Here is a 23,211-nt window from a genome sequence, read left to right as displayed (position 1 = left end):
TTTCTAATATTTTGGGACCTACATGGCTATAACAACACTGCATACAGAACGTTTTGAGATTTACAAAATATACATATATAATTTTGTAAAAGTCAGATTCTACAATGAACAAGTATCTGTGACTCAAGTTGAAAATGCAGAATGGATCAAGGGGTGCTTAAATTACTCTGTTTTCCCATTTACAATACTAAATTGAAGTCATAGTTACACTGGTATAAAATCAGTGTACAGTAAGTGAGAAAAGAATCAAATCCACAGCATACTATACTATCTATGGTATTTGATTTGTGAAAATGCTCAACATTGGATTGAATTCGCTCTCACAGATGTCAGTCAGAACAAAATCAGATCAATGCTGAGCACTTCAGAAAATCCCACCCATGAAATCGAGACTGTTCCTCCAGTTGGAGACGCTTGAAGTGCTTGGACTGCTATCTGCCTTGTGTTGTATTGCGCTGACATCCACCATTTTTGTGCCAGGAAAATCAATGTTCATATTCCAAATAAACAATGTTTGACATCTGCTGATTAATCTAGTAACATAGAAACTTCTATTATTCAGACCTTGCAATTTACTGATTAACTATCTCAGTTTAAAAATCCACCAATAATGTTTGAATACTGTGTTACAGTGGTTTTCAAACTTTTTTCATTAGTGGACCCTAAAAAATTTCGAATGGACGTGCGGCCCCTTTTTGGAAATGTTAGGCATAATCTGAAGATTCTCTGTTCTGTGGCAATGGCAACCTCTCCTGGATCTCTTAGACACAGTCGGTGGACTCTCCCACAGGAGACTGTGGACCACAAGTTGAAAACCATTGCTATGTTAGAAATGGTTTGCTAAACAAAATGGATTCATAGAATTATAGAACTAGAAGGGACCTTGAGAGATCATCTAGTCCAGTCCCCTGCACTCATGGCAGGACTAATTATCTAAACTATTCCTGACAGGTGTTTGTCTAATCTGCTCTTAAAAATCTCCAGTTATGGAGATTCCACAACCTCCCTAGGCAATTTATTCCAGGGCTTAATCACCCTGGCAGTTTGGAAGTTTTTCCTAATGTTCAACCTAAACCTCCCTTGCTGCAATTTAGCCCATTGCTTCTTGTCCTATCCTCAGAGGTTAAGAAAAACAATTTTTCTTCCTCATCCTTGTAACAACATTTTACATACTTGAAAATTGTTATCATGTCCCCTCTGTCTTCTCTTTTCCAGACTAAACAACCATTTTTTCATCTTCCTCATAGGTCATGTTTTCTAGGCCTTTAATCACTTTTGTTGCTCTTCTCTGGACTTTCTCCAATTTGTCCATATCCTTCCTGATATGTGGCGCCCGGAACTGGACACAATACTCCAATTGAGGCTTTTTCAGTGCAGAGTAGAGTAGAAGAATTACTTTTCATGTATTGCTTACAACACTCCTTCTAACACATCCCAGAATAATGTTCGCTTTTTTTACAACAGTATTACACTGTTGACTCATATTTAGCTTGTGGGCCACTATGACACCCAGATTCCTTTCTGCAGTACTCCTTCCTAGGCAGTCATTTTCCATTTTGTATGTGTGCAACTGATTGTTCCTTCCTAAATGGAGTACTTTGCATTTGTCCTTATTAAATTTTGTCCTATTTACTTCAGACCATTTCTCCAGTTTGTCCAGATGATTCTGAATTTTAATCCTATCCTCCAAAGGACTTGCAACCCCTCCCAGATTGGTATCATCCACAAACATTATAAGTGTACTCTGCATGCCATTATTGAAATCATTGATGAAGGTATTGAACAGAACTAGACCCAGAATTGATCATTGCGGGACCCCACTCATTGTGCCCTTCCAGCATGATTGTGAACCACTGATAACTACTCTCTGGGAACAGTTTTCCAACCAGTTCTGCACCCTCCTTATTGTAGCTCCATCTAGGTTGCATTTTCCTAGTTTATTTATGGGAAAGTCATGCGAGACAGTGTTCCTCAACACAAATATTATGCCTTGCACCAGAAAAGCAAAAACAGTCTGGCAGTGCTACAAGTAGCAGAACATAAATGTATAGCTCTATGCATGAAATGCCTGTGGATGAGACCGAAACTGCTGACCACCAAAGCATCCCACAAACCCTGTCAGAGTGCAATACCATCAGATAGTTTTTGGCCTCACTTAGTCATAATGTACCTCTTCTCAACTAAAATACATAATATGTCAGAAGGCAATGAAGCGTCATTCTTGAGGTCCATGAGGAAGCTCTTGATGCTTCCAGGCTAGCTGTGATTCGACCAATGAGGACTGTGCCTGGAAAAGGAGAGGGCCACCTGGATTGTGGAGGTAAGTCAATGTGCCTTAAATATTGGATGTGTTTTCTAGTAAAATATGCTGATAACTCGTACACTAATCCAAACAACTACTCATTTATGAAATCATGATAGAGAAAATGTAACCTGTTGTAAGGCCAGTCCTTGAGTCCTTTTCCTGTACATTTGGAACTCATACAAAGCCATAAACGGAGATGACACAACTACAAAAAATAGGATGGAGCAGTAATTGCTTTATTGGGTCTGGCTATCTCTTTGAAACTCATCAGTCAACTGTGTCGTCTTCCTTTCACAGCAGGAATTCATGGTGGGATTATGGAGGCTAACGTTAGGTGAGGAAGTCTCCCTCTACGGTGTTTCACTTTAATGTGTGAATAATATAGCAACTTTACTTAGCTTCTACTGGACTAAGTAGTCACATGATTGGATTGTGGCTGAGAAGCTATGGGTGAGTGAGATTCCAGAAATCTGTTTTGTATTCAGATATTTCACAGCAAGTCAAACCATCTCTATCATTTGTGCAAACAAAGCTTCTCTTTGCAAGCATGTTTCAAATACAGAGTATGGTGGGCCTCCATTTTAGCATGTGCTGGGGGAATAAAAATAATAAAAAATAAACTGGTATTTACAAAGAACCTCTCATCCAAAAATCCCAGTACACTCAACAAATTCATAATGTCACTATAAAGTAGATAAACCAAGAATCACTCCCTCTATCACTGTAAAGCAGCCACTTCTAGGATGCACAGCAACTATGCACATCAAAACTAACAGCAGTTCAGGATAGCAATATGATGTGTATGGGCTACATTAAGCCACATTGTTTATTTATATAGTCACATGCATAGATGCATCTAATGCATTGTGGATGAATGTGCTCTAGCTTCAAGTAAGTAAATATTGTGCTAATTGTGGCCTTTTCTCTTTGTTAAGGGTTAGAGGATGAACCCTAGAAGATCAAGATAGATCTGGATGTTTTGAGATTGCCTTCCCTTGCCTTGCAAAGTGATAACCGTGAAACTTGAAATATTGGTCAGAAAATTAAATTAATTTTTTTAGGTCATAAACAATTGTAGAGATAAATATATTTATTCATCCTGTAACCCTAGTTTGGTTTCTTCCCCCTCCTTACACTCTGTAAATCATGTTTGATGATAAACCTGAATTTTTTTCAATTATGTCACTGATAATTTTGTTCCATCACAGGCTAACAGTTCAAAAGCCAACTTTTAAAAGCATGACTTGTATTTTAGTATATAATTTTCAAATATTTTCACTTTTATGTGCACATAAATAAATTACATATACAAATCAAACACCGGTGGGTTTTCTGTATATAAAATGCACCATTTGTTTTCAGGTGTAAAAGGGCACCGACACTGTGCCCTACCAGTGATTTGTTTGTGCAAAGTTGTGTACCTGCATCAGAGACATGACCAGATTTTCAAAGAGGCAAAGTATTTTCTTATTTGTATTCAAACCTGCATATGGTCATGCAGCCATAAGACTATTTTTATTATTAATTGGGCATGATAGGCATTCATGGTGTTTTACAAGCAGATAAGAAAGCTATCTATAACTGAGGACAATTAAAATCTAAGGGCTTATCTCCACTACCCTCAGTGGATCGATCACTGCAGCCATCAATCCACTGGGGGTCGATTTAGCGGGTGTGGTGAAGACCTGCTAAATCAACCGCCGATTGCTTTCCCGTTGACTCCGGTAAGTAGATCTAAGCTGCGTCGATTTGAGTTCCACTACTAATGTAACTCAAATTGCGTAGCTTAGATGGACTTTTCCCTGTAATGTAGATCTGCCCTAAGTAAGAAATCACAGAGAGGAACAGAGGAAGGAATAGAATCACAAATCGGGGAGAGAAGAAATCATAACCTGATACGGACATTTTACATGGAATTCCTTATTAATGAATTGCTGACATTGAGCTGTTTTTTTTTTTTTTCCAGATTAAGGCCAAATTCAGCACAGGAATGCAGTGCGGGGTTGGGAGGAGCACATCAAGAACCTCCCTCCTCTTCATTGTACAGGCCAAATAGAACTGTAGGCCCTGCACAGTCATGGGCTGTCTGCATAACCATAGGCTGTTCTGCCCATATACCGCTTTGGGTGAACAGTGCCCCAAGCAGGGTGGAGAGGAGATGTTTCCATTGGTCACCCACTCTCCCTGTCCCACACAACTATGCCCTGTAAAAGGGTGCAATGGTAGGCACACAGTCTCTGCACATCTATAACTTCCTGGATGTACTTTGCCTTTATGGGGCAGAATACCTCTCTGTGCTTTCCTTACGGTGGTGCAGCCCCATGTTGCCCCTGCAAGACACAATCAAGCCTTTAAATACATCTCTTTCTCTCTCTCCCTCTCTCATGCCTGAATATATACCCAGGGTCACTTAACTGTAGCAAAAGAACTTTTCGAAGATGTCTGCATTAGAGATTGCCATCAGATTATGTAATTGTCTTGTGTAGCTGTGGTTGTGATACCACAAACATCCAAAGTAGTATGAATTGGACCCAAATAGTAGTGCTCATTAGGGGGCAGAGCCCCCCCCGGCATCTATGCTCTGCTCAATACATTGGATTATAGTGATGGTGAAGTGTCAAGATGCTAGTAACAGCTCACTGGCATGAGTTTCCATATGCCATTGGAGGATCAAAGGAACCATGTACTCTTCCCATTCCCACTATGCTACTTTCATCCCCCACCACACTCCCTGTGCCAGAGAATAGGGTTATGGCTATTTGTTTAGGAGGATGGAGCTATTTAATCCAGTGGAGACTTCCCCACTGCAGACTAACTATGACCAGAATCAGTACATAAGAACTGGGGGCTAAGTCCATGATGCCGTCCCAACACCGAAAGCCCAGTTAAGGTGTGACCAGGTGAGTCAGTCACAATCCATTACATGGAATGATATCTAAATATTTAATATTCCAGCTGGTTATATCTGCTCTTTATAGTTCTGTTCTGTATTTCTTTACCTGTACAATAATTTTAGGATCAGATACTCAGTTCCATGATATAAAGGGGACTTGGTTGCTTTAAGGCAGCTTTGATGCAACATCAGAAAGAGAAAGGATGGCATAGTCAACCCTGTACCACTACCTCTTCTTCCACCAACAGATGGGGCATGTTGGGGATGCAATGTGCTGCCAAAATCCTGGCCAACAATATGATTCCATAAAAGCCCCTATCCATCAGTTCAAGTGACAGCTGCCTTAAGGATTGTGGGGGAGAAAAGTGATGTAAAACTACCTCTGCCCTCCTCAGGATCACCAGTGCGGCTATCCCACTGTCTGTAATCTCTAAAATGACACAAAAATGAGGCAGGAGTAAGAAATTAGAAGTGTTGCAGAAAAGATTGCATTGTTGTGAACACAAAGAATCCTCTTGCTCATGTACCCATTAGTATCTATCTAAGTCTAAGGTTTGGATATAACAGCACAAAACTGCTGGCAGTTACCCCTGTTATGTCGGGTCCTGTAAGGGAGTTTTGTTAGGCAAGCTCAGAAATCTGATTGATTGTGTGTCTTTGCTTCCACTAGTGGAAACTCCAGTTGAAAATTGCAACTGGTTCCAACTGGCAACCAGGTTTTTGGAACAAAGCAGTGGATTTCTCGTTATATTGGTTCAAAGTGTCCGTCAGTAGAAACCAACCAAAACCTTTTGAAGGGTTCTAACAGAGTCTACTGGATTTTCTATTAGGAACATTTGAATTGCACAAGATAAATGGCAGTGTACAAACATTTTATATGAATCAGGAAAGATTCTGTGACGTTAAATAACAGCAAGGTCCAAATTGTACCTTGACTTGCATCCCATGCAATAGCAAAGGTCCAAATGCTTATCTCAGTTTTACTGGTATAAATCACTTATAAATATGTTTATAATTTTTAGAAATTCTGGAATGTGGTAAGATTGACAGAGTTTCTTTGAGAGGGAGAGGTACATAGAAAAGCTCCATGTACTTCATATTTCTGTTCCTTGGGCCAGAGGAAGTGAAATTACACAGGAGAGGGGGTATTATTATTACTGTTATTTATTTGTTCAGTGCTGATAATTTAGTTAACACTCTACAAGACATGAAATAAAGATAGTGCCTGCTTACAATCTGAAATAAAGGAATTGTTTCTTTCTGTGACTCCCTTTGGAGCATTGACTTGTCACTGCTTTGTTCCCCTGTGTTAACATCCCTGTTTCCTTCTCTTCTCTGGCATTGGCTACCTATAGGCCTCTCCAGACAATCTGGCTACTGTTGGTGCTAAAGCCTTCTCCTCAGTAGCTCCTGCTTCTAGAACAGACTTCCTCGGTGAGGGTGGTGGGGGGTGCGGGTGGTATTTTCAGTGTTAAAAATGAAAGTATTACTGGGCATAGCTAGTATTCTAGCAGTTTTTTGCAGAGTAAATGCTTGCTTTATGCTTTTTGTAGTTAGTTCTTCAGTTTTGTAGACCTTATGTCTGGCAAAACTCCAACTCCATTTTTGTCTGTGCTATCTAAAATCTGGTTTAATTAAAAGCTTCTTGTAAGGTTATAAATACTTTGGAAGTATAGCAGAACAAACGCTGTAAAATTTGCTAACAATAGTAAGTCTGCATTTTGTATTTGCAGTGTATATCACTGGACTAGATAGCTTTATTGAGAAGCATACTGGGGCCAAGATTTGTTTATTTTCAGAGAGCTGAGTTTTTAATATCAACAGTTAATGCCTGACTATGGCTGCAAAGATATACTTTACAAACCAAATTTTCCTCAAGGTTGAAGAAGCTCATAGTGCTTGTAGGCTGACTGCCCTTCGGGCAAGATGGAATTTACTGAGGCATCAAAAAATGGACAGCCATGTTCTGCCCCCTTTATTCATATATATTGGACTTAGTTATTAGTAGGAGATGCAGAAACTTTTCAACAATTTACAGCAGCTGTGGATCTAGCTCACTATCAAAATGTACTCTCTCTGGACTTTGATTTTATTAGCAAATTAAAAAACCATATCAAAACATAAAACTCATCTTAAACTTTCTCTCCAGACTTAGGAGTCCCTGATATTGTTCTCTTTCCCATTCCTTCATTTCTTCTTCCCTGGAGAAATGCTCCAGTTTCTCCCCTGTCCTGGGTGAAGCCAACAAGCTCTGTCAGCAAGAGGCAACAGAAATTACTTCTGTTAGCATTCTAGTGCTTGAGCTAGGGATGGATAGAAACTATTACCTTGTTACAAGTCCTGTTTGTTTATTATAAAAGAGAACTTGAAAACTGAAGTAATAATCCTCTGTCTTTTCTTTAGCGTGTACACTGCCAGTTATTTTCTTTCTTTCCCCATAGTTTCACTGTCAGAGCCCAGTTATTATTTGTGCTGGTTTCAATGATAGCTATGATAAATTGTGACAGCAACTTGATTATCTGATAGTACAATACTGTAGTTTTCATGTCTGACTAATATTTTCAACTTTCAATTATCACCCCCTATGTAGTTCTCAAGGAAATACTAGCCACCGTGTGCATTAGGAGTGCTTTGTGATTATATTTATAATAGTCAATCTGCCAACTATAGTGTTTCAAAAGGCTTTGTAACTCTGAGTGTCAGGGTGCCTCCCACTCTCTTGCTTCTTACTTTGAAGCGGCTTGTTAGTGGGAACACTACTTAATGTATTTTTCCCATATTTTTTTTCCTTTATTGATTCCTCTACCTGAAAACATATCCACTACTCAGTAGCAACAGAAGGCACCACTTCAGCTTTCTTTAACATATATTTCTTCTGCTGTTTCCAAAGTACAAAAAACTCTCCTAGTACTGTTCCAGATCTTTTATCCAAATTAATTTCAGACTCCCCCCATTCCATTTGGATAATCCAGATTTTTCTGTAATCATATGTTTTATCCAGTCTACCCTTGTGTTCTTATACAAAACCTGAGTTCACTTGAGCTTTTTTCCACATTCCCAATAATTCTCAAATGCATCATCAAGGATTTCTGGGAAAGCAAAGAGGAGTTATATATAAAGAATCATGTTTCACAGGTGGTTAGATACTACCGTTAAGGCCATCTTTATGAGAGTCTATTTTGTTTGTGTGTTTGCCTTTTTCTGTCTGCACACTGCTGTGGTTGCAAAATTCTCAACATTCACTGAACAATTTAATTGAAACACAGGTCTGTGAAATCACTTGCAGTAAATTAATCTTTTAACAATAGTTATTTTTGTATGGCTTAGCCTAACATTTCACCAGCTGATCCTGATTTAAAGATAAATACAAATGGAACGATTAAGATTGTCTACAATGCTGTTAATTGTGACTATCTCAACAGAGATCCTGCTGAGACTGACCTGCCCACTAGGTATTCCTGAGGGAATTCTGCATCAAAAAATAAAAAAAAATGTGCCAAAAATTAAAAAATATGTGCACAATATTTTAAAATTCTGTAAAATTCTGCAAATTTTATTTGTCAGTAAATAAATGTGGCTCCAGCATGGCAGTGGGGAGCACAGGTACACTGGCTGCATTGAGGTGGGATATCACCCTGAAGCCCCCACCTCCCCTGGTACAAGGACTCGGCAGTGAGGCTGCATCTGACCCTGACACTGGGCTGACACCTGACCCCAAAAACAACCCAGGTCCCTCCCCCTCTGCACCAGGTACATGAGGTTTGGGTGGGTAGGCTCAACCCATAAGGATCCAAGTGTGGAGAGTCTTAGTGTGAGGTGAGAAGTTTCTGTGTGGGGCAATCTGGATGCGGGTGGCCCAGTGGGAGATCTGGCTGCATGGGCTCATTGTGGGGTTCTGGGTGCAGGGGCAATGGGACTCTGCAGGGGATCCAGATGAAGGTGGTTGGGGCTCAGTGGGGGTGTCTGGGTGTGTGTAGGGGGTCCGGTGCCTGGGGAGTGGGGCTTGATGGGATGGGGGTCCAGGTGCAGCTGGTTGGGGATCAGTGTGCCCCCCCATGCATCACATCTGTTTGGAGGGGGCAGTCCCCCCAAAAAACTGCATTCATGGTTGCTCCCCACCCCCATAGCTTCCATTTGCTTCCCTGCCACTTTCTGCAGGGAAGAACAGGAACTCTGCATGATGAGGAGGGTGGTGCGTTTTCTGTGGGTGCGCAGTCATGCAGAATCCCCCCAGAAGTAAAGAACTCCTTAGTGTATTGGTGGGAGATTATAGCAAAGCTTGCATTGCTACCACACATACTGTATGTGCACTAAGGAGAGAGCACTTTAGTTTTGTAATTGAGGGAATCTCCATCCTTAGAGGTTTTTAAGGCCTGACTTGACAAAGCCGTGACTGGGATGATTTAGTTGGTGTTGGTCCTGCTTTGAGCAGGGGGTTGGACTAGATGACCTCCTGAAGTCTCTTCCAACCCTAATATTCTATGACTGACACAATGTTACCATCCTTTCAACAGAAATCTCCAGGTAAATATTTTCTGGTTTTATGTTGGAAAACCTTTAAAATAGATATGGTTGAAAACAAAATTGAGTAGAATGATCAAAATAACTTTGACACTGTCTCATCAGAAAAAATCAGTTATGAAAGGAGATTCTTGGGCCATATGCTGTCTTTGGCAGCAAAAAATTGCATTGGTCAGTATTGTTGGCAATACTCCCTAATGGCAGTGGAGCATCTGCCAGATTTGCTCTTTAATATATGCAGAGAACTTTTTCAGAAATACATGGTGCAATATTAAACTACTAGTTAGCTCCATAGTTAGCTGGCTTTTAAGCATTTTCTTCATTCAAGATTTCTCATTATGGATTAAACAGACAGTAATGGTCTCCTGTTAAATTTTTGCTTGAAAGCACAATGATCCTTGTTCAATCTGGAAATAGGTTTATTTCAAACATTTTTGTGTTTTTATTGAGAGAATGGATAGTTTGAAAAATTATTCCTTTGTGGATTGTCTTAGACAATATTTATTAAATGTGTGACACATTCATAAAGTTTAGATATACAGGATGTAAAAGAAAGTCTGTTTAAGGCTGTATGCCAATATAGCATAGAGATGTGAACTCCTTGAACAGACTTTGCCTCAACATCAGCCTGGCACCTTGTAATATGGTGAGCTCCATTCATGCCCTCTGATGGTTAGAAGTCATTCAGGCTCTCCGGTGAGTGGCATCTCCACATTATATATTTATATCCCCACCACCAACCCCAATACAGCAAAGTATTTACAGTGATTTCTTGTCTTGTCCCATAGGGCCAGAGAGGAACAGAGATATCCCTCTCTTGGGATCTCAGCACATACTGGGCTCAGCTAACCCACTCTCTCATCCCTTTACTTCCTTCCTGGGTTGTCTTTTATATCCCTCAACTGATGGCTAATAAGTTCCTCTGCTCCCCTAGACTGATCAGTTAATTAGCTGCATATTCCCCAGTCAGCCTGTTCCAGGGAACTAATTGGTGCCTAAATGATTATAGGGCTGTTTTTTTGTTAGTCTCCCACAGTCGGTCACACACCCCTTCAATGTTTTCAGTTTTAGCATTGTCTGCTGGAGGAGCCTGGTTGCAAAGTGTTTGCCCATAGTGGAGAAGTATCATTATCTTTGGAGACTTTTTCCATGAGGCGTTTCCTTCCTCCAGCCATAAAAGTTTCATGGGGACTTCATGTATTACCTGTAAGATTGAGGATGTTAAATGACTAGTAACAGAAGATGGAGGGAGTAGAAAACAATAATTAGAAATAGAATACTTTCTCTGGAAGAAGATATAGTCTCTCCTGTTGTTCAGAAGAATAGAGTTTGGCATAGTGAGACATAAATGTGTTTATACTACTGGTTATAAAAAGTGGAAACATATTTGATTTCAAATGAGGCTCTTGTTCTAAGCAAATTAGCTTGGATTTACTTCATTTGAATACATAAGATAGCAATCAACTCCCTTAATGGGGACATACTGCAGAGTTGCATGGAAAAAAACCTAACTGTGTGGTATGATCCAAAACCAAAAATAGGGAAATTGTGATTAATGAAAAAATGCAAATTGATTTGTCAAGGACCGGAAAACCATGTGTTTTTTTTGCAGCTAAATCCATTAAATTTGCCAGATATTATCAAAGGATGGAAGATTCATTTAAATTGGCAGATAATGGATAAAATGGTACATTTATTTTAAGTAAAAATACATGAGAATTAAAACTCATTATGATAATGGAAACCAAGTTGATGGTTCAGTACATAAATCACATAGGAAATCACATAATTTGGTGCGTACAAACTTGTTACAAATGTTTTAATTAAGAGAGAATATACAAGCCTACCAAGAATCTCTTTACATGTCTAACATTTTGTTGAAAAACAAAACACTTCCATTAAAAGAACTTAAGCCTTAATATTTTGGTATATTTTATCTTTCCAGTTGTAACATTTTCCTGCTAGTTGATAGGCAGAAACTATCAAAATACTAATCGCAATATTTTTTTAATTAATCCTCAAGAAAATATGGCAACAATAAGACAATTGGCAATTTTCTCAGTAAAGTTCTTAGGCCCTTAACCCTGCAAGTGGATTTATGCAGGTTGGACCCAGGCCCATTGACAGCAATTCCGGGCCCCAGGGCAGAACAGTCAGTGGGTCCCCTAGAAAGGTCTGCCTGACATTTAGACGGTTCTGTGCCTGTGCTGGCTGGTGCCCAGCTTGCTGCCGGCTGTGCTGCTGGGCACGCTCTTCCGGCATGATCGGGGCTTCCACATGCCCGCCCAGCTGCCTTCGCCACCGCCAGTACCACCCTGTGCATGCCAAGGAGCCCTGCAGCCCAGCTGGGCGATTTAAAAGGGCCTGGGGCTCCCAGCAGTGTTCCGTTTAATTTTTCCCACCCATGTGCAGAATGAATTTTGTTATGTGCACCAATATGGAGATGATGTGTGACACCTCACCTCCATATTGGTGCACATAACAAATTCATGTGGTGGGGTGGGGCCGAGGGGTTCGGCATGTGGGAGGGGCTCAGGACTGGGGCAGAGGGTTGGGGTGTAGGGGTGTGAGCTCTGGCTAGGAGTGCAGGCTCTTGGGTGGGGCCAGTATGAGGGGCTCAGGTCTGGGGCAGAGGGTTGGATGCAGGGGGTGAGGACTCTGGCTGGGAGTGGGGCTCTGGGGTGGAGGTGGGGATGAAGGGTTTGGGGTGCAGGAGGGTGCTCCAGGACTCCCCCCAGCAGAGCAGCAGCACCTGTGCTGTGTGGGAGAGGTGCCTCTCCCTGCTGCAGCAGCTCCAGGGCTGAGGCTGCAGGATAGGCACCCGTCCCCGGCCCCAGAAGGTCTGGGCCAGGGCTGGGTTTGGGTCAGGGGATGGGCACCCCAGCCGCGCCTGGGGCCGGGCCAGGCTGAGTCGCCCGGCTGAGTCTGGATCTGGGCCGAGCCGAGCTGCACCACCCTGGGTCCAGGCGCCCCGGCCGTGGCAGGTCTAGGCCGCAGCAGAGTTGGGGTCAGGACAGGGGCACCCTGGCCGCAGCAGGTTGGGGTCGGGCTAGAGTGGGGCCCTCCCACAGTCACGGCAGGTCCCTGGGCAGGTTCCCTGAGGGCCTGCGTGGCGCTAAATAGGCTGCTGCATGGCCTTGCAGCTTACAGGGAACTTAGGCCCCCCAATCCTTTTAAATTACCCCAGGCCCTGGGCAGCTGCCCCGTTTGCCCGTCAGTGGGCGTGGTTGGACCCATGCTCACATTGAGTTCCAGTGAAGCTGATGGAGCTCCCCACGGTTCCAAAGGGTCCACCCATGTCCATCAGAGTCATATTTCATAAAAGGTTATATATTTCTAGACTACTGATTAGGGATTCTGTGCCTAGTCCAGTTTTCACTTAGAGCCAAATACTATTTCCAGTGTAGTCAGTGGTGAAACTCCCATTGATTTTAATGAGATCAGGATTTGGCACTTAGTTTTCTAAATGCTCTTTTAACAGATTGCTGCTGGACCATTAGATAATGTGCTATCTATCACTGTACAACCTCTGTAAATGGTGGATCACTCATTTAGAAACAATTTGGTAATGGTTCAAATATTATTACTTATTTATTTATTAATTTTATATATTGTATTAGCTTTTAGAGACCTCAGTGAAAGACCCGTTGTGCTAAATACCATGCCAACAAGTGAAACCAAGACAATTCCTGCTCTGGAGAATGAACAATGTAGGATAATACCAAGATGGAAACACATGGGAAGGACTGCTACATTTACACAATCTTTTTAGTCACAGGTGGCTGCCAACCTAACTAGTGTCTGATGACAGTAATTTCTAGGCACCATGGCAAAAATAGATGGTAAGGATAGATATAAATCCCAAATTCAGCAAAGTTCTTAAACACATGCATAACTTTAAGCACACAAATAATTTATTGAAGTCAATGACTGCTTACATGGTTAAAGTTACACATGCACTTAAGTCCCTTGCTAGATCAAGATCGAAGAGACGCTAAGGAAGTGGCTTTACAAATTTTGATGGGGAGTTTTTCCCATGTAAAAAGGATGACCTGGAGGAAAACATGAAGGTACTCATAGGAAAAGCAGACAAGTGGGCAGTAAAGGCTAATGTCTCTGGAAGAGTGAAGGCAGGGGTCAGTCTTGCAAGAAATGTGATAGAAAAGGGATAGCTAAATGTGGAAGGGACTGACAAAAGAAGACACAAGCTTGTGCTTGATGCAGAGGAAAAGGAGGAGTGAGTGGAGGGATGCAAAAAGGGGGCAAGATCAAAGTGATAGACCACTTTTTAAAGCTCAATAAGGCTTTGAGATTTTCTGAGTTTAGTTATAGTGGATAGAAATACAGTGCTAAATTTTATTGGGGTAGAAATCGTAAAAATGCACTGTTAAATTCAGACAGTAAAAAAACATGTTTTCTGACCAGAGGAAGAAAAAAGAAAATTAAAATAGAGAGTTGCCTATCTTCTCATGAATTACTGACAAAAAAAATTGCTTGATTCAGTTAATTGTGCAAAGGACATCCCCAAAGGCCATATTTTCTAGGCCAGTGAATCACAAATTATTCCATAGCATTCATTCTGTCACTCCCAGTGGGTGGCAATTTTCCCATTTGTAGTGATTCCAAACATTGTGTTTCCCTTTGTGAAAAATTGCATGATGTGTCTGTTTTATATTAACTTCTGATTAAAGGCAGACATTCATTATAGTTCTAGTTTATACAGCCTTTACAGGAAAGGTTACATTTTTATTTTACAAATTGAATTAAACTAGATTTGTCAGCTCACACTTTGAAGTAGTATTAGATCTTTTGATCATTACAGTAAGGTTACTGTGATAGTTTACTTAATGCTATGTCACTTTCTCAAATATAACTTCCTATTATAAGTGGTTTATTACTCATGTTGTTAAAAAAGTAAAATAATTCAGGTTCTGAAGCTTTATGTTGCATATGAAGTATATGCTTAGGAGTGAATTTCTAACACTTTTCCAAAACTTGGTTTGGCTTTTAACCTAAAAGTTAAAAAGAAAATATAGGATGTCTGAGAGGCTTTTAAAACATTCTCCTCTGGGTAGTTTCCAGTAATTTTGATTGGCATGAACACAGCTTATTTATGAATAGGGAAATAGTAGAGTGAGAACAGATAAGGAAATAGAGATTAAATTAAATTTTCTAGGCCTTCGGGACTCAGTCCTACAGAAATTAGCTATTCCAGCTGCTGGACCATGGAAGTTATACCGGAAAATAATTATTGTGGGGAAAGCCCTTTCTTCACTGGTCATTACATGCCAGATTAGTCATTTCATACTGCTCCTTATGTGCCAATCAATATGTGGTGAATGACTTTGAAGAACTCCATTTATTTTGCTCAGGGAATCCCCAAGACAGATGAATGTGAGGGGCAGATTCATTTTCAGCAGAATAAATGTCAGTGAGCCAAATAAGAACATTAAGAATCTGATCCTGCTCCCACTGAGGTCAGTGGCAAAAATCTCATTTGACTTCAGGGATACAGAATCAATCCTATAGGAGCTATGGCTGGGTGAAGTTTATTTTCTTACAATTCTTCATTGCTATTGATGTGGAGGTAAAAGCAAAAGAACGATATAAATGGATCCCTTCAGCCAAGGAAGTTTTTTAAAAGGAACTAAGTGGGGCATTATGGGTTTTTCTAGTGTGTGTGTGTGTGTGTGTGTGTGTGTGTGAGAGAGAGAGAGAGATTAAATAATCTGAATGAATACAACCTGGAACAGTTTAGTGTGCTGTTTCCTTGCTGAGAATATTTTGGCAGTTTCAGATCCTGTGGCAAGATGTTGAGTGGAGAGGCCCCTACCAAACAGTTCAGAACTCACCGGTCTGTTTCCCTCCAAAATTCTGTGTGGCAGCAAGGAAGAAGTGTCCTCTGAAAAGGAAGAGAGAAAGCAAGAAGCCTGCTCAGAAAAATCTTTTAGAGAGTGAGCAGTACTTCCCTCCAGACATTCCTCTGCTACTTCCACAGAGACATCAGAGCTTTGGGAAGTGGTGAGGAAATTCAATGCATAAATTATTTATGATGGCCTCCGCATAAATCTCTTGCATTTTACCCCTTGTCAACCTGCCATGTAATTACAAATGTAAGCAGTGTAGTTGTAGCCATGTCGGTCCCAGACTACTAGAGAGACAAGGTGGATGAGGTAATATCTTTTATTGGACCAACTTCTGTTGCTGAGAAAGACAAGCTTTGCTACACAGAGCTGTTCTTGGGGTCTGGGAAAGGTAGTCGGAGTGCCACAGCTAAAGACAAGATGGAATAAACGTTTAACATAAGTTGTTATCAGATATTCTAAGGGACCATTCAAGGTGAAGTGGCCTGGTAACACCCCTGTAGTCATAGGACAAAAACATGGTCTTAATGAAGACACTGGATTCATGGCTTGTCACTACAATCTGTAACCCATGAACCTCTACTTTTTGTCCTATAACTACAGGGGTAGTCAAAAACAGACTCCAACGAGAGACTGCTGAATTGGAATTAATTTGCAAACTGGATACAATTAACTTAGGCTTGAATAGAGACTGGGAATGGATGAGTCATTACACAAAGTAAAACTATTTCCCCATGGTATTTCTCCCTCCCACCCCACCCCCCACTGTTCCTCTGATATTCTTGTTAACTGCTGGAATTAGCCTACCTTGCTTGTCACCATGAAAGGTTTTCCTCCTTCCCCCCCCCTGCTGTTGGTGATGGCTTATCTTAAGTGATCACTCTCCTTACAGTAAAAAGAAAAGGAGTACTTGTGGCACCTTAGAGACTAACAAATTTTTTTTTCCACCAAATGCATCCGATGAAGTGAGCTGTAGCTCACGAAAGCTTATGCTCTAATAAATTTGTTAGTCTCTAAGGTGCCACAAGTACTCCTTTTCTTTTTGCGAACTACAGGGGTGTTAACAATTATTCTCACATATTGGTTTGTGGGTTTGAGAGAGTCATTTACTTTTTCGAAGTGTTATGACAATACTTGTAACTCCCCTATGTGTTAAATGAGTATTTATTTATAGATGGGGGAAACAGACACAGAGGATATGCAACTTGTCCAAGGCCACACAGCAAGTCAGGATCTTAACCAGGGTTAGGATTTAGGAATTTCTGGGTCCACCTCATTCTCAATCCACAAGACCACACTATCTCTCACTGTCTACAATTTCACAATAGGTATCTTCTCCTTACAGGCATTTGGCCCCATCTACATCATTTTTCAACTACGGTAGTCTGATGAGACAGTTTACTAGTATAGCACAACTAATCCCTAAACACTGTCACCATCTTGCTACCAAGAACTATGTCCAAATGTAGTTGTTGTGAATTTGGTTCCAGCATCAGTGTAAACATGTGGCCAAGGGCCAACTGCTTAAGTTTGATGCCCTGGCTTCCCTCATAAAGTTGTTCAGCATTGTTGTGCAAGGATGTCAGGTAAGGGTGCGATTGTTTGTCACCTCAGTTGATTACTTCATTCCCATCCCTTGCACATATCTTAATACTTAATCAATGTCAATATATGGTATAATATCCAATTTTCTTCTACTTCTGTTTGGCAATTGATACATTTATTTTCACTCTCTTTTATTTGCAACATATATTCTGGATGTTACTTAGATTTAATCTAATCAAATTGTAAACTGAAAAAAAAGTAAATGAGTGACTCTGAAAGTCTTATTGTTTTAACAATTAGGTGTGAATTTGAATGAGAAACCTTCCCACGAAATGTATTTACACATTAATCCTGTTCTCAAGGTTTAATGGGTTTTACTTTTTATTTTATATTCCATTCTTTTTGTTCTCAGGGTTAAATTAAATCCACATGCACATCATTTTAACCAAATCAGTGGTTAGAACCTATTATTACTGTCTTCATAAATTTTTGTTCCTCATTAGTGGATAAAGACCCAAATTTTCTTCTCAGATCCACATAATGCTTTTCTGAATTTAGGGATAAGTTGGTTGTTTGAAGGGGTACCATTGGTATTTTGGTAGCCTTCAAGACTCTTTGTTTGTGCTGGTATATTACCAAAGGGCTGTGTGTTTTGCATCAAAATTAACTCCTTTTGGGAGGAAAAAACAAAACAAACAAACAACAACAGCAAAATCCCAAGAGCCATTTTAGTGAGCGTATATTATTGTATATATGACCCTGGAATAATTAACTCCTGCTCTGACCCTCCTTTACGTTACCAACATTTTTTTGTTTGTTTGTATGTTGTAGAATCTCCCAGAGGACCCAATCAGGATTGGGTCAGCATTGTGTTAAGTGTTGTACATACACATATAAAGAAACTGTCCCTGCCCTGAAGATTGTGTAGATGTATAACCAAAAGGAAGTTATTAGCGAACATGAGTTTCTGTACATCTTTCCAATAAATATTATCCTGTTTCTGAAAAAATCCTCTGATGGGTAGTCAAGTATATGGAATATATTGTGTTAATAAAGTACAGCTATTTAGAATTCATGGACAGGACTAATCTCACCTACATTTATTTAAAACCACATCTGGTTATAGAATTCTTACAACCCAAATCCAACAGGTCTAATATGGTTTTGGAATACTGAAATATCTTGACAGAGCAATAGTTTGGAGAGAAGACTTTTATATTACTCAACATGAGTAAAAGGTGGAGGAATCAGGCCTTAATTATCTAGTCAGTTTTCTGTAATATTGTGTCATTGCTTCCTGTAATGGATACCAAAATTAGAACCTTGATGTCTGTCAAAGCCCACAATGTGTCATTATTAAATATACCATGAAGATATTTCTGTTAGATGGAATCTGTATTAGCTAAAATTAAACAAGAGTTTAAGTATAGTGTAAACCATAGAACAATTGCAATTCTAAAGTTTGTTGGCCTATTCCCTGATGCTGATGTTACACTGGTATAATTCCACTGATTACTAAGGAGTTATTCCTGATCTACATTAGTGAAGGGGAGATCGGAATCATGCTCATAGTGTGGAGCAGAATGCACTACCCTGATGCTGTGTTAGGCATTTCATGAAACCTGGATTTCCTTTGCTCTATCACTTCACCCTAGGCTTCCCATCATTATTTTGGTTTCCAATGATGACAATATAATGCTAAGGGAAGAGCTTAATATTCTTAGAATCAGTAGGTCTTCATTAGGTACAATTTAGGAACTTATGTCAATGTGTTTTGACTGGAAGAGGTTTTACCTGTGTGTGTCTGTTATGTCCAGGACATCTCTCTACTTAGTTCCATTGCAGCATATTATGTTAAATATTGGACAAAATAATGAAATCAGTGAGCCAAATTCACAATGGACTTGCTCTGAATTTACATTGGTGTAACTGAGACCAGGATTTGGTCCACTAACGCTGCATAAGGTGTAACTGAGAGCAGAATTAGGCTGACTACACATGTGAGAGTTTTGTTTCCGGGATGGATTTGAGTAGTCTTTCATTCATTATAACACTTTGTGCTAACTACATGTAAAAAAAAAATGCAGTCAAGTTGACCATCTTTAGTCTCTGATATTGGCCCTTCTTAAAGCCAGTGGAAACCCAACAGTCATGTCTGAGGGCAGAAACTGGGACACACAAAACAATCATCTCCAGTGTCCCTCAGTATCTGATCTCTACAAGCGAGACAGGAATGTAAAATTTGCTATGCTGGATTGGATGATTTATCCATCATATTTGGTGCCCTATCTCTGACAGTAGTCAGTAGCTCATGCTTTGTTGAAAGATGAAATGAACCTAGATAATTGTGAAGTATTTATCTCTCTGGCAAATGTTTTAAGTCCTGAAGCATGAGGTTACATTTACTCTGTTTTTAGCAAGCATAACTACAAATGATGGAATTGGAAAAGAAAATATTTTGTATGAAATTTCAGTTTTTGTTTCCACAAAGTGCTAGCCATGTAAACATGTCATGATAGCTCTAAAAATCAGGTAGTTTATTTGAAACCGTGATCATGCCAAAGCTGGCCTGTACATTCTGTAACAGGAAATCTTATGGATATTTCCTTCTCTGCATCGTCAGGATTTTCACTCCCCCATTCCACCTCCAGTGGGGCAAAGGTTGGGACGTGATCCTGCCCACCTGCACATTTGCAATACTGGCAGGAAAGTAGATCGGGATGCACTGAATTCTCTTTCAGTCTATATCCGCCAGAAGCATTACCTTGCATGTTTCCAGGTTGTATCTTATTTCCTGGCTATGTTTCTAACCCAAATTAAAAGAGAAATGTTTACAATATTTTTTTTGAAATATTATATATTTAAAACTTCTTGTTTTTTCTCTTAGGGAATTCCTGGAATCCCTGGAAGTCATGGAACAAAAGGACAAAAGGTATTCATAATAGTTTAAGATACAATTAAAATCAGTGCAAATTTAGGGTGGGTCCCAGAGCCCAGGCTGTAGTCTGAGCCTGAATGTCTACACTGCAAGTTTATAGCTCTTGGCCAAGCCACACAATCTCAAGTCAGCTGACACAGGCCAGCCGTGGGTATTTTATTGCCATGTAGACATACACTCAGAGAGAGAAAGGACTGGATGTTATGCTGGGTGTTACAGATTGCATGGCCCCTTCAGTCTCCAAGATACTGCCCTGACCTGGGCCTTAGAGATGTTTTTCAGACTCCAGGTTTGGTTGATCTGAAATAAGAGCCTTACAAATTGGGTTAAGCTTCCCCTGATCTGACCTGACCTTCTTCCAAAGGGTAAGGGAAAAAGCCTATATGCCTCCTAGACCAATAACAAGGAATTCTGCTTGCCAGGTTTGGTTTGGAGGCCTTCCTAAAGGGGATATATTTTTTCTTAGTTTGGTTTTGGCCTTCCCTGTCTTGGATCCCGTACAGGGACTCATGCTTCTAAATCTTTTATGCACATTGCAAATCTTTTGATCTATTTTTTGCATTCTGTGGTTAGAGCAATCAGTATGGGATGTAAAAGGCTAACATACAATTAATTGGATCTCCTAACACTTTGAAATCAATCCTGGTGAAACTAATCTGTAGAATTAGGGGTGTGTAACCAAATTACTATTTTATACCAATATTATATTTATGTGAGATGTTTTCAATTATAGGGTGAAATCGGACCTTCAGGGCAACCAGGAGCAAAAGGATCACCAGGGGCTGCTGTATGTTTTTTCATGTAATTTTCTAGATTATTTAAAAAGAAAAATCGAATTCTGTTATGTACAAGTGTAATGTCCTGCTTTGACTGCCATCATTAGCAAGGTTTGACGCTGGACATTCAGCACTGCAACATAGACCTCTACCATTATAGCTAAAGAATGAACTAGAATAATTGGTAACAAGTTGTTTTCTGCTGTGGAGTGTCCACTAGAAGATGCTGCAAAATACAGTGAACCAATGGGTTAGATCAGCATGATTGGTTCCATGTTACAGACAGCATAAATTGTTACCTGCACAAAATTCTCTGTTACTTGCACACTCTAGGGGCACCCACCCTTACTGTGTTCCTAGGGCTCAGGCGCAACCCTGTTAATTTAGGTATCTAACTTTATCCCTCCATGGGCTCCGGGCTTTACTCCTCTGGGGTCCAGGTAAACACCCATTCCCACTGGAGTCAGGGCTTAATCTTTTGTGGGTTTATGGGGTCTTTTACTAGTGAAAGAGCCTTACACCCACTAATACCCTACTTAACTTCTATTTATTAATAAAACAGAATGCACATGCAACATATACAATGCTCACCACTCTCAATAAGATGGATGAAGTTTTCTTGATGGCCATGCAGGATCAGGTCATCTGGCGGACTCCAGTTTCTGCACAGCATCATTGGCAGAGTGTTGCAGTCTGGCAGTTCTGATCTTGGGGCTCTGTCCTGGAGCTGGTTCCCAAAGAATTTCTCTTTGGACCCTAGTTTATATAGTGAAACTTGAGTCCTGCTTAGCTGTACCTTAATCATTCTACTAAAATGTTACTAACCAATCCTAACATATTGTAACAAAATTCTCTAACCAATTATACTCCACTACCTTAATTAATGTACACCTAGCAAAATTAATTATGTAACAGACAGAAACAATCAAAGAACCAGACAGAGATCAGACAGACAGACAATAGTGGGGATCATAAAGATAAAACCACAAATATTAATAAGTAGTTTCTTGCCAGGCAGAATGCTATCAAACTAAGTTTTCTTTAAGCATCTTAAGATCTGTTTCTTTTTCTGGTGATGGTGGGTGCTATAAGGACAGGATCCAGGGCTGCTCTAGGCACCAGCAAAACAAGCAGGTGCCGGGGACGGCACATTTCTAGGGGCAGAATTCCGGCGCTGGCCATGTTGCCCCTAGAAATGTGCTTCCGCCACCCCATCTGAGTGCGCCGCCGCCGCCGCTTGGCTTCTCCCCCCTCCCTCCTAGGCTTGCCGCGCGCTTTCGTGCGGCAAGCCTGGCAGGGAGGGAAGAAGGAGAAGCCTAGTGGCGGCGCACTCGGGGGAGGCAGCGGAGGCGAGCTGGAGCGGTTCCTCTCCCCCCCCCCCCGTTACTTCCTGCGTTCCCCCACCCCCACCCTCGCTCACCTCCGCTCCGCCTGCTCCCCTGAACGCGCTGCCTCTCCCTCAGCTGAGAGGGAGTGGGGAGAAGAGGAGTGGCGGTGTGTTCAGGGGAGCAGGTAGAGCGGAGGTGAGCTAGGGTGGGGGATTGTGGGGGTGGGAGCCGCAGGAAGCAATGGGGGAGTGGAAATGCAGCACACCCGGGGAAGGAGGCAGGGCCGGGGATTTGGGGAAGGGGTTGGGAAGGGGCGGAGTTGGGGCGGGGGGTGGGGCATGAAAAAAAGGCAGGGTGGCCAAAATATTTTTTTTGCTTGGGGCAGCAAAAGTCCTAGAGCCGGCCCTGACAGGATCGCCTTCTTAACAGCCTGATATTACATTGTTTTAATGTAATTTAGATGGCATGTGAGGATGTAATTTTATGCTTCTTAGCTAATGGCTGCTGCTCTCCTAATGTGGCTGCAGACATAGGCCTTAAGCCTTACAATATGGCTACAGGAAAAAACCTTATCCTTACAAAGTGGGAGTGTGCTAATAAAATTAGCACATACAAAGTTGGGAGGTATTGCCAATATGGAGGAGGACCAGAATATCATACCAGAAGATCTGGAAAAAGAAAAGGAGTACTTGTGGCACCTTAGAGACTAACAAATTTATTAGAGCATAAGCTTTCGTGAGCTACAGCTCACTTCATCGGAGCTGTAGCTCACGAAAGCTTATGCTCTAATAAATTTGTTAGTCTCTAAGGTGCCACAAGTACTCCTTTTCTTTTTGCGAATACAGACTAACATGGCTGCTACTCTGAAAGAAGATCTGGGTTACCTTGAATACTGGAGTAAAACAAATGGGGTGAAATGTAATAGTGGAAAGTGCACAGTCATGCACTTAGGGACTACCAACAATAATTTTTGGTATAAGCTGGGGATATATCAGTTGGAAGTGATAGAGGAGGAGAAAGACCTGGTGTATTGGTCAATCA

At 40.9% G+C, this 23,211-nt stretch overlaps 1 protein-coding gene across 1 annotated transcript in view; it reads left to right on the top strand.

The window, feature by feature from the left end:
• COL21A1 (collagen type XXI alpha 1 chain) overlaps positions 1–23,211 on the top strand; it is a 192,925-nt gene that overhangs the window by 123,575 nt on the left and 46,139 nt on the right. Inside the window, exons 18-19 of the mRNA XM_043510390.1 lie at positions 20,016–20,060; positions 20,800–20,853. Of these exons, the coding sequence (XP_043366325.1) occupies positions 20,016–20,060; positions 20,800–20,853 (99 nt within the window). The remainder of the gene's footprint in view (positions 1–20,015; positions 20,061–20,799; positions 20,854–23,211) is intronic.

The sequence above is a fragment of the Dermochelys coriacea genome, chromosome 3, assembly GCF_009764565.3.
Source record: "Dermochelys coriacea isolate rDerCor1 chromosome 3, rDerCor1.pri.v4, whole genome shotgun sequence".
NCBI lineage: Eukaryota > Metazoa > Chordata > Testudines > Dermochelyidae > Dermochelys > Dermochelys coriacea.
Note: the sequence above shows the minus strand (reverse complement) of the source record. Positions and strands in the feature narration are given on the sequence as shown.